Source organism: Misgurnus anguillicaudatus, chromosome 19 (genome assembly GCF_027580225.2).
Source record: "Misgurnus anguillicaudatus chromosome 19, ASM2758022v2, whole genome shotgun sequence".
NCBI lineage: Eukaryota > Metazoa > Chordata > Actinopteri > Cypriniformes > Cobitidae > Misgurnus > Misgurnus anguillicaudatus.
In genome coordinates this window covers 52,462,559-52,475,302 of record NC_073355.2, presented here as the reverse complement: position 1 = coordinate 52,475,302, position 12,744 = coordinate 52,462,559, and the positions used below count along the sequence as shown (strand labels likewise).

General features: G+C 40.5%; 1 protein-coding gene across 1 annotated transcript; it reads right to left on the bottom strand.

Moving 5' to 3' along the window:
• Positions 1 to 1,663: 1,663 nt before the first annotated feature.
• LOC129436833 (aerolysin-like protein) lies at positions 1,664 to 6,505 on the bottom strand. The gene is made up of 2 exons (XM_073857861.1): positions 6,417 to 6,505; positions 1,664 to 2,778 (listed from the first exon to the last, which is right to left on the bottom strand). Exon 2 carries the CDS (start codon positions 2,751 to 2,753, stop codon positions 1,809 to 1,811), a length of 945 nt encoding a protein of 314 aa, XP_073713962.1. The 5' UTR covers positions 2,754 to 2,778; positions 6,417 to 6,505; the 3' UTR covers positions 1,664 to 1,808.
• Positions 6,506 to 12,744: the final 6,239 nt, after the last annotated feature.

Genomic DNA, 12,744 nt, shown 5'->3' with positions numbered 1-12,744 from the left:
ATGGAAATAAGTTATTTTTAACTTTATTGTGTTATCCTGGACAAATGTTATTTCACTTTTTGTCCAATAAATCAAATCAAATTCGTGGTTCCTCACTAACAGACATCTGTAGAGCTGCTGGTTGGGCGACACCTAATAAGTTCATTAGATTTTACAGTGTTTATATCGAGCCTGTCTCCTCTCATGTCCTTTCCTCATCAGGGGGAACACGGAGAACAGACTCGCACTTCGGCTTGCAGCCTCCGACTAGTGCTTCACAATAAGTGCCACTACGGAAGGCCATTAGGACAAAAATGCGTAATGGTTTGATTTGTTCTTCTTCCGCTGCCTTGGCAGCTGATGTTGCGTCAGCCTCTCACTAGCTGCATCTTCCCGAACCTATGTGTTTGGCTCAGGCATCCACATTGCATCCAACCAGGTTCTTTTGTGAGTATTTTTCTGTGGGGTTAATCCTACTAGCCCACATTTCCCTCAGCAGAGCACTGCTTTGCTTACACAGCCACGGCGGTCTATTCTCAACTACGGTTGACTTTCGCCCACCATTAGCCCTTAACGGGGCGGTGGCTTCCGCAGCGTTCCTATCCCACTCAGACAGGGCATTTCCCTGTCACTGCAATACTGTGGGTTAAAGGAACATCTAGTGCACGGCCTTCTGTCTTAATCCTATTCTCCATCTCCTTAAGTGGAACCGGAGGGCTTTTTGCAGACACTGGAAGAGGTCAGCTCCAGTGGCATTTTGGTAGGGATTCCCAATTTGTCGGTCACAACGTGACGTCGTAATGACCAACTAAGAGGGAATGTCTATGTTATGGATGTAACCCTCGTTCATTGAAGGAATGGAACGGAGACGTCATGTCCCATCGCCACAGGTGCTGCTCCCTGCTGTCACGGCCAGTCAAATTCTCCCGGTTTTCTCAGCGAAAAGAAGCTAATTTTGTATTCTGCAGCTGTGGCTTATATACGCACCTGGCGGGTTGATGCCAGCATTATGCAAATACCTCAATGCCAAGTTCATTGTCGTTTTAGTAGTTATCGGAGCAGATTGGTCTCTCTAAGCGAGTTCCCAATTCGTTGGTCACGACGTGACGTCTCCGCTCCCTTCCTTCAGGGAACGAAGGTTACATCCGTAACCGAGACGTTCTGATATAAAGTTTTTTGTCATGTTTGTTCTTCAGTTAATGGTTTCAGGGTTTATGTGTTGGATTAAAGTAAAAAAAACTGAGGCAAGCAACTGATGTTAACAAAACTTTATTAATGTTGAGTTTTTATTATACACAGCTCATTAACAGTAAAGTGATTAATCATCTTAAAATAAAGAAATCACATAACAAAAAGCAATAAATGATATACAGGTGATTTATTTATTCTTTATTTATTTATGCTTCCATTTGAAGTAGAAAACTTAGGAATTTTAACTTGAAAATATTCATTTTGAAATCAAACCTCAGAAACCTGCAATAAAGTGATAAATCATCTTAAAATAGAGAAATCACATAACAAAAAGCAATAAATGATTATACGGGTGATTTATTTATTCTTTTATTTAAAGTAAAAAACTTTAGTAATTTTAACTTGAAAAAATCCTTTTGAAATCAAACTTTAGAAACCCTGCAATAAAGTGATAAATCATCTTAAAATAGAGAAATCACATAACAAAAAGCAATAAATGACTATATGGGTGATTTATTTATTCTTTCATTTAAAGTAGAAAACTTAAGTAATTTTAACTTGAAAATATTCATTTTGAAATCAAACCTCAGAAACCCTGCAATTAAATGTAGAAAGATTGATTAATCAAATTAAGAAATTTATTTGAAATCAGATTCTTTGGTGTTTACTCTTATTTCAGTGTAAGTGACTCCTTTGTGTTGTCCTCTGGTTTCATATGTTAACACAGCACCATCATTAGTCGTGACCTTCATTGTCCCGGTGTAAGGAACATCAAAACTGCACCTGCCTATGGTGACAAGGACAGCCACTTTCTTCTGCGGTGGAACAACTATTTTAAATGATTTCGTTTGAGTTCTTTCATCCGTCTCTTCTCTACTGTAAGTGTTTTCTGTTCCTACTGTAAAACTGAATCCGGTGGTAAGTTCTACAGTCTTAGCAATCCCCGCCGTCACCTCCATAGAGAATGTTGCGGAAAGGCTTGTTGTATTAGACCATGAGCATGTTCTGGTTATTTTCTTTGAGCTTTCAATGGTTTGCTCTTGACTGGTGGAGGTTTCATTCTCAAAGGTACTAGATGTAATTTCTTCCACTACTACATGCGGTGTCATCTCAGAAAGAGTGGGATACTTGACATTGGTAAGAAGTATTGATTGTACTTTATTGAGAAACAAAAAACCCATGTTGTCGATGTCTGATCCACATCTTCCCTGAATGCCCAGACAAAATCCAGAGCCGACATTCATAGGATATTCTGCCTTCAATCCCCAGCTTGTCATTTTTGCAAAGAATTCCCCCCCACGGTTGGTTTTGAATTTGATGGCTCCGAGACGCGTTCCCATTCCATTTCCCCACAGAGACAATGATGTGATGAGTTCACCGGGCTGAAACATATACTCTTGATGCGATCCGTCCGGATTACCAAAGGTTTGGTCTCTTCCGTCTGTAAGCCAGGCCCTGACCGCCTTCACCCTTGATTCTACAACCCAAACCCAGATCTTCTCTAAACTGGCACCATTACTCTCACCAGTGAAGGAAAACTCTTCACCTCCATCACCACCAACTAAACCCAGAGTTGTTGCCATTTTCAAAACGAGATTTGAATAATTGAATCACAAATCAACACCAGAAATGACTAAACAATCAATCAGTAACTAAACAATATAAATTTTGTTTTAAAATAAATACCACAGGTCTGTTGATTGCTTTATTTTAATTGGTTGAGAAATGTTTCACAGGTGTTGATTAATTTCAGTAATCCACACCTGACCTCTCAAATGTCTTAAAATAACCACCAGAGTAATGTGTGGTTACAGTATTATAAGAGGAATAATTGACTCTGGTCCTTTGAGTTATTTAAAAATAATGCACATCCGCAGTGTAATTCCGCTTTGTGTAGTGCCACATTATAACCTTGGGTGCCAGAGTTAGGCCCTTTTTGTCAAGGCATTTTTTCGTAATTAAATGCTCTTTTGTGAATGCCTGCTCAATCTTACTTTTAATAAAATGAATCAAAAATAATTTAGCCGTAAATAGAATTAATCATATGATGACCTATTGACCTTTGACCGGACAATCTCTTCCGGTATGATCCCTCGCTCACGCAGCGTGAGCGGCCTCACAAACTCTACGACACAGTGCACAGTACAGGAGGATACCCTCGAGTCAACATTGGCCGAAGCGTATGCTACTTATTATTATTTTACAAGAACGACGTGAAGAGAGCAGGCATAGCTTTTATTGCTCTGTATTAACCTTTCTAGAATGTTAGATGCAAGTAACATTAGCTTCAGCAGCTAAACGTCTACAACATACAAATATAAACAATGATGCATACATGTTCACTCACTTCTTCTTGTTCGGGGGGATTCACAGGCTTCGAGGGGTCTGGTCTTTGTTTTTTGTCTAAAAACTATTCATATTTTGAATTACTATTATAGCGGTTTTTATTATAAACACAGAATGCTATAGTGTTCACATCACTGGTAAATACGGTTCCCTTTCGAGGGAACTTCAACGCTGCGTCAGAGCTGATGCTATGGGGAACGCCTACGGTGTGACTGCGTCTGAGTATGTATATCAAATTCGACCAATGGTTGGGCGTGACGTCATAGACGGAAGCCAGACAGCACAAACACGGCAGAAAGGAACGCCCACCTTCTCTTTTTCGCCTCAGCGGCTCTCTATGTGTGTGTGTATCAAGAGTGTTTGAATAGCTTTAACTCTGTGACTGAATAGTTTAACTGTGTGGTTGATATTGAAGGAAACTAAGAAATCAGAAAGTTTAGGAGCTAAGCACGCTCATGCCACAATGTGACGTGTGTTCATTATGATAACTAATCTTTCAAAATGCTCCGTTGTTTCCCCTCTAGGTGTGGAAGCCTGCGCTGCAGTTACTTACCCTTAGTGAGAGGGACGCAATCTCATGTAATATTCCCCCGAGGGGGTTGATATATTCGAATCCATCCTTTAACCATGGGGTTCCCTAAGGGGTAACCCGTTTCTCATGATCAAGGTCACACACAGATGCTTTGTGTCTAAGTATTATGGAAGAAACAATGGTTCCTTTCCCATGAATCCCTTTAAGACCAGGAAGTTGCTATGGAAGACCATAAGGTCAAAATCTATGTAAGCCCACATGGAGCAGACGTTCTGCTGAGGCAGGCGTTGAGCTCGGGGAATGAAGACTACTCCCACACGTGGGGGAGCAAATCTGGCTTAGGTTCGGCCAAGCGAAAGCTGACCTGTTTGCAATTCAGGAGAATTCACATTGTCCTCTTTGGTTCTCTCTCTCTCACCCAGTTCCACTCGGACTGGTTGCCATGACACAGGTAGGGCCTTGGTGATTTTCCCCAATTGCTGTAGCCTTTGTTGTGGCGACCATAGAATGGTTTTCGGACCTGGTCACCCTCCTAGACGGCTCCCCATTTCAGGGCCCGATCTGGAGGGATCGGTAGTCTCAGGCGAGGGGCACTGTGTTTTACCCCTGCCTAGAATTTTTGGGTCTGGCCTCTGAGGAGGACAGACTCATAGAAATGGGTCTCTCAACTGAGGTTGTGCAGACTATTTTACTTCTAGAGCTCCCTCCACCAGGAAATGATACGCATTTAAAAAAAAACTTTTTACATTACATGGTACCACGAGCACTTATATGACTTAGTTAACTGCCCCATAGGAGCAGTGCGCAGCAGGGCTGTCTCCTTTGACCATTAAAGGAACAGTATGTAAGAAATGTATATCAATTAATCATAAAATGGGCCTGATATGTCACTAGACATTAAGAAATCATTTTCATTTCAAATACTTATATCACTGACAACAGTGGTCTGGCCAGGATATTGTCATTTAAAAAGTGGAGTTGCAGCCCTCAACTGATGTTTATGTTGTCATTTTGTGTATTGGCCACCAGTTGTGTTGTTGCAGTACCAGTTTTAGCCACAAGTTTTGTGATTGCAATACCAGTTTTGGCCACAATCCTACATACTGTTCCTTTAAAGGAACACGCCCACATTTTGGGAATTTAGCTTATTCACCGTATCCCCCAGAGTTAGATAAGTCCATACATACCTCTCTCATCTCCGTGCGTGCTGTAACTCTGTCTGACGCAGCCCCCGCTAGCTTAGCTTAGCACAAAGACTGGAAATGCATGGCTCCAGCTAGTATACTGCTCCCAATAAGTGACAAAATAACGCGATCATTTTCCTATTTATGTGTTGTGATTTGTATAGTCAAACCGTGTACAAATAACAAGGTGATATGAGACACAGCGATCTTTTAACAGTATACATACTGAGAACTATATTCTCTGAAGACGAAGCACTGCCGTATGGGCGGAGTGATTTGCACAATTCTGACCGAACTCTCTGCTCCTCACCAGGGGCTTCTCGTGTGCTGCGAGCAGATCACTCCGCCCATGCGGCAGTGCTTCGTCTTCAGAAGTAGATGGATAGCTGAGGCTATCCCATGTGCTTATGAAGCCTCTTGACTGCCCTTTCCTTTTACCGTCAGAGCGCATTCAACTCGAGGTATGGCAGCATATAGGGCCCTGTGGGCAGGGGCCTCGATCCAGGATATCTGTGATGCGGCAGGCAGGTCCTCACCGCTCACTTTTGTAGACTTTTGAGTTGGATCTCAACTCTACTCCAGGGGATCGTTTGCTTTGGTCTCAGTTGTGCTTTCTACACACAGACAGGCACTGTAGTCTGTGGATTGGGTATAACGTTCCCCATAGCATCAGCTCTGATGCAGCTTTGAAGATCCCTCGAAAGGGGACATCTCAGGTTACATATGCAACCCTTGTTCCCTGAGAAGGGAACAAGACGCTGCGTCTTCCTGGCCATACTTCCGGCGTGCCTGTATACCCGCCTCGGCTTATGCCAGACAAAGTGGGCATTCTTCTCTGCCGCATTTATGCTCTCTGGCCTCCCCCCATGACGTCACGCCCAACCATTGGTCGAATTTGATACCCAGGTGAAAAAGTTCTTGGTCATTATATATGTTCATTATATTATATATTATATATGTATATATATTTAGCCCTAATCCAATAAAATAGTACATTCACATTCACAAGAAAAGCTTTAACTTTATTATAAATGTATTTAAAAAATCGTAATATATCAAATTCACAAATATATTTAATTGAGCTTCACTGTTTTTGAATATTTTTAGCATAAATTTAAAATATATTTTGTCCAAAACAAATAGATTTTTAATATATTGGTTAAGTGCACTTACTTGAATAATTGTAGTCTGATAGTAAACTTGAAGAGCAGATGATCTGATGATTTCTGTTGATCCTGACAGCTGTTTATATACAAATCTCATGAGTCATTCTGAACATTGTGTAACCTAAAAGGAAACTCCCATAACATCTTCAGTGCCAGAGGATCATTAATACTGTCGAAATCACGGTGGCAAGAAAGTATGTGAACCTTTTGGAATTTCATGATTTTAAGTCAAGTGTATTGCAAACATAATGGGGTGGTTTCCCGGTCCAGGACTAGGCCTTAGTTTAATTAGGAAATATAACTCGTTTTAACAAACATGCCTTACTAAAAACATTACCTGTGTGCATTTTGAGGTAAAACAAAGGGATCTGATGTATTTTAAGATATGTAAGTGCAAGTTGTTTTCAGTTTGGAGAGCTCTTAAATGTGTTTAAGTCTAGGACTAGTCTAATACCTGTCCGGGAAACCTCCCCAATATGTCTAAAAATAATGACACAAAAATTATTATATTTTATGTCTTTATTGAATACACTCATTCAACATTCAAAATGTTAGCGGAAAAATTAAGTGAACCCTTAGAATTAAAGGGCTAGTTCACCCAAAAATGAAAAATCTGTCATTATTTACTCACCCTGATGTTGTTACAAACTTTTACAGTACAATCTCTTTGTTGTTCTGATGAACACAAATGAAGATATTTTGAGAAATGTTTGTAATCAAACTGTTTTTGGACCCCATTCACTTCCATTTTTGGGTGAACTATCCCTATAATAACTGTTTGTGTGTCGGTGGCAGCCTGACACATTTAGGTGTTTCGACATGAAATAGGAAGTTGTTCTAGTTCAGGCTTAAATAATCAACCCGCCCCAAACGTCATGTTTGATAAGTGTCCTGGCATGAACACATAAACATTGTCATTGAGCAAGACACACTAACCCCAAATGCTCCCGATGAGCTGGAAGGTGCCTTGCATGGCTGACACCGCCATCGGTGTATAAGTGAGTGGGTGGGTGAAAATGAGACAAAATTGTAAAGTGCTTTGGATGGCCATAGGTCCGTTAAAAGCGCTTTATAAATGCAGTCCATTAACCATTTAAGGGAATCCTAATTTTAGCTCAAAAGGGAATACATATAATTAGCTGTAATTAACTATGCAAATTTATAAGGTTTACCTGATGTAGCAGAATTGATAATAACAATTAATGCATTCGTCCACCGAATATATCAATAATTGTACATTTAACTCTAAGAAATGTTCATTCTGTTGCCTTTAGAAAAATAACTTTCTTACTGATATACAGTACAACTCAAAGCTTGTAGCCAGATTAAAAACCAGATAAAGTCACATTGATTCCGTTGAGCATTGAACACTGAAATATTAAAATTGTGAAATGCAAACCAGTTTATTAACTACAAACAAAATACACGCACGCACGCACGCACGCACGCACACACACACACACACACACTGTAATGGTTTGTTATGTGTTCTGGTTGTGTTTTGGACTTTTATTTTGATACTCTGCTCTCTTCTGACTTTTATTTTGAAATGCATCTTGCCATGTCACGCTTCACACTTCCTGTCTGTTTTGTATTTAAGCCACTTCCTGTACACCAGTTCTCTGCTGAATATTATACAATAGTAAGCCAGCCTGTTTCCTATCTGTACCTGTTTACCTGCATTCTGTTATCTGTTATTTGTATTCTGTTCCTGTGTTTGACTACTGCCTGTATTTTGGATTTTGCCTGCTTTGCTGCCTGCCCTGAACTTTAGCCTAATACTTGGATTATGATTGTTGGATTTACCCTGTTTGGATTTGTTTGCTGGCCCATTTGGGATTTTACTAATAAAACACCTTTTGCACATGGATTCACCTCTTCTCCGCTTTCATTAAAGCAACCCCGTTACAGAATATTCAGCCCTAAACCGTAATCCAGCGAAGGTCTGAAATCTCCCACCAGCACCATGAAACCTGTTTTTGCACTCCTTGGACTTCGCCAGAACTAGAACCTGAGTCGCCGGGTTCGCCTGACTCGCCGGGTTCGCCTGAGTCGCCGGGTTCGCCTGAGTCGCCGGGTTCGCCTGAGTCGCCGGGTTCGCCTGAGTCGCCGGGTTCGCCTGAGTCGCCGGGTTCGCCTGAGTCGCCGGGTTCGCCTGAGTCGCCGGGTTCGCCTGAGTAGCCGGGTTCACCTGAGTCGCCGGGTTCGCCTGATTCACCTGATTCATCTGAGTCACCTGATTCATCTGAGTCACCTGATTCACCTTGTTCACCTGATTCACATGAGTCGTCTGGTTCACCATCAGGACCAGCGCCACCCTGGTCAGTGGAAGCTTTCCCTTTTTTTGGGGGGGGGTAGTACCCGGACACAGGAAGGAGGCAGAAGACACCGAGGTGGAGGCCGATGTGTACTCTGATTCTCCTCTCCTTGTGATCCAGGTCTATTCCTGCCCCATGACCAAGCTCCACGTCTCTACCCTGTCTCCCTGGTGTTTGTTGGGTGCTTCGTGTTCAAGCGTATCCCTTCAGACTTTGTGTGTTCTCTAATAAACTTTCCATATCTCGCATTGAGACTCTGACTCCTGAACTTTCTTGACACAGACATCCTACCTACCTCAGTCTTGAGATTGTTTTCCGATATCCCTCCACCACCTCAACTCACCACTCTAATCTGTTCTAGTTTGGGATGGGAGAGTTCTCAGAGTTCGGGCCATACCCCGGATTCGGAGTTCGAGCTTTACTCCGGATCCAGAGCCCTCCCCCAGGATTACTTTCGCAATCAGATTAGATGTAAGGGCGAACTCGTGAAACAGTATATGGATTTTGAGAACTACAGAAATAAAATGTGTGTTTGTATGAACATATAAATGATGTGTAACCACACATGATCAAATACGTTTATTGTTAATTGATTTTGCATAGTGTTAGCCACAATTGGTCACTACAGTAGATATACTTTAAAAGTGGGGGTGTAAACACTGGCAATTTCTTTCAACATGGAGCAGAACAGATAGCAAGGAATAAGAAGATCTTGTGGACAAGGGATCTGTCAGAGAGGTGGGCATGGGCACCAACAGAGAGGTCAAAGAGGTGGATGAAAATCTACGGCCAAATACTCAAGACAGGCTTGATCCAAATTACTGTAATGTAATGTGTGCGCTAAATGTTATGTTTTCATTCAGTTACATTATAGAAAGTATAGCTATGTTACAATTATATCTGAAAGAAAAACTAAGTTGTCAAATGATTGTAGGGGATGTCTTCATTGATCCTTCACTTGATTGCACGTAGGATGGATATTTTGGAAATTATAGATGATGTGAATGTTGGGTAATGTATGTGTATTGCCTAATGTGAAACTGTGTAACCTGTCTTTTATAGTACTGTAGCATATTCATTTCAGCATTTCAAAAAGACTTAGATAACTCTGCTGATTTTGGGCATACATATATGATTTATACATCATTCAAAACGTTAAAGTGTTGAGTTTTTTTGTGTCCACTCCCAATAAAAACAAAATGTTGTGCTTTTCTCAAAATTAAGAAAATAAACATGATGCGCGTTCAGTTCTGTGGAAACTCTGTTGTTTGTTTACAATATGCTTCTTGGCCAAAGCAGAGTGTTTTTTTTTATTTTGACTTATTTTCAACGTGTAAATTCGATAACGAATGAGCTCCAACAAAAAAATGCACACAGCAGAAAGTTATGTAATGCAGAGACACGCAGAGCACGGATGTGCCATCGGATATTTAAAGCTACAACTCTTTCAACAAGGCTCACAGAAAAGAGTGTTTCCAAGAGAAAAATGTGGGTTGTACCAAGACCTCAGGGGCCTTTGTTTTGGTCAAATATTTTGGAGAACTTTAATGACGACCAGTGGCAACAGCATTTTCGAATGTCAAGGAACACCTTTGAATTTATTTTGCAAGAGACTGATCAAAGCATGACACGTAAGAATTGGAGAAAGCCCTAACCACCACACAATTGATTGGCTATTGTTTTGTGGTGGTATGCAACCCCTGGTGAGTACCGTATGATCAGTTGTCTTTTTGGTGTTGGACTGTCCACTGTTTGTACACTGATTTACAAGGTCACAACGACATTAAAGAGAATGCTTTTAAAACATTTCATCACCTTACCCAAAGGGAAGCTCTTCAACAGACGATAAATGGGTACGCTGCACGTCGGTATCCGTTGAATGCTGGTGCAATAGATGGCAGCCACATCCCTATTATTGCTCCACAAGAAGATGCGACGGCGTATTACAATCGCTAGGGATGGCATTTGATTGTACTTCAGGCTGTTGTGGACCACAATTTCTGGGAAGAATACATTTCATAACTCGTAATGATCATAAAAGAAACGTTCTCATTGTTTTGTTTGTGTACACATTTTAACGCAATATGGTTTGAACTAGTTTTACAGACATATATGTGGGCTGGCCTGGTCTCACGCATGATGCTCGTGTTTTATCCCATTCTCCTATCTTCAAAATGACAGAAGAACAAGGCGGATACCTGTTTCCTCATGAGGTATGATATGTTTGTTTTACTCAAACATTTTATATGTTATAATTCATTACTTGTAACTCTGCAATAGAAACCATTCATAATGTTTTGACATGGAAATTATCGGGTATCTAGCAGAGACAAAAAAAACTACACAATTGGCAATTGAAGTGGATCCAAACCCAAAATATTATTTAAATCAATAGACATTCTTGTCTTTGGACAACTTGAATGAAAAGTTTTGATTCACTTCAAATCGAGCAATACTATTGCAATGATGTTTGTCATAACATACAAACAAGTTAATTTTTTACTTATACAATGTAGTGTTTGCTAATGGTAGCAATATAACCGTGCAACTTATGCCTGATTTGGGGTTCAAGGTTCACATTCATATAGAAGTACTTGAAATCATGTAAGACATTAACAGCTGTATTTAACAAGATTGCATTTTTTTTACAGAACTTCATGTCAGTGAACGGAGTCGATGTTCCTGTCCATTTAATTGATGATGCTGCATACCCTCTGAAGAACTCAACCTTAATACGCTGACCCCACAACAACGGCATTATAACTATCGACTGAGATCAGCACTATGGATACTATCAGCTATGGATACGGATCAAGATGGCAACGGGTTAAGTCCAGCCTTTTTTACCTATATATTGATGACGAGGCAAGATGGCTGGAGCGGTTGTGTTGCTGTTGAGTACCTCGCGGAGCTACAAGACTCCCGCGGCGATTTGTTGTGTATCCGCGGTCAGAGTCTTATTAGGTTATCCAAATGGATTCAATGTCACCGTTCGTCTGAAACACGGAAGGGAATTACATTATCACCGTCGTTGTCTGTCTAGCGGATTGTCGTTGAGACGCTACAGGGAAGAGAAACACAACACTACGAGTCAGAGTGAGTAGTTCCAAAACCCGAAGTGGACGAATGGAGCGGAACTCTACAGCTGAGTGCTATCATACCCGAATCCATACAAAAGGTGGCGTGGACTTGGGAAAACGAGTCGTGAGTACATTAATCCTGAGCATTGATTTTTTATTTTTTGCTCACCTAGTGACTGTGCGAACTATCGTTTGACTGCAGAGTATTTTTTGCTCACCATTTAACTGTGTGAACTATTATTGCTGCAAAGCATTGTGAACTGATTTATTGCTCTGGGCCGCATGTGTTTCATTGTGGTCATCATTTGTGATCAAACCCTTTGAATTGTTATTTTTTGTGTGTGTTTGTTGTTGATGATCTGTTTTTATTATTTTTCTTCTAACTTCTAATGGAAAATTTATGTTGAAACCTTTTTGAAAATATATTGAGTTTAAAGGTTTATGTGTTTATGTGTTCTATTTTGGAGTGATTAATACTGGTGATATTGCATAAGTTCAATCCTTTTTCATAAAGTTAGGGGGCTTGTGTACGACTACACAGACACAGAATACACAAGATCTTTGTACGTTTCTCAATCTAAAATTTAATTTATGACAGTAAACCTGTCTGGCACCCCAGCAAAGAACCTAACAAAAAGTGTGGGAAAACGTTACATTTGGAACATTACAGATGTTTTGCAAGAGCCAGAACAAGATATGCTTTAGGGGTGGGAGGGCCTAATTCACAAGCTATTCTTGCGGCTATAATGACTCATCCTGTAATCTGGGTACCATGTTTTTATGGCATGATGAAGCATTGTTACCCTGAAGCGTTCCGTTGTTTACTTTTTTACTGTTTATACGTGTGTGATATGATTGATGTACAGAATAAACATGATTGAGAATGTATATGTTTTTTTTTTTCTTTAATGTTGATAACTATACATGTCACAGAATTTGTGTATAATT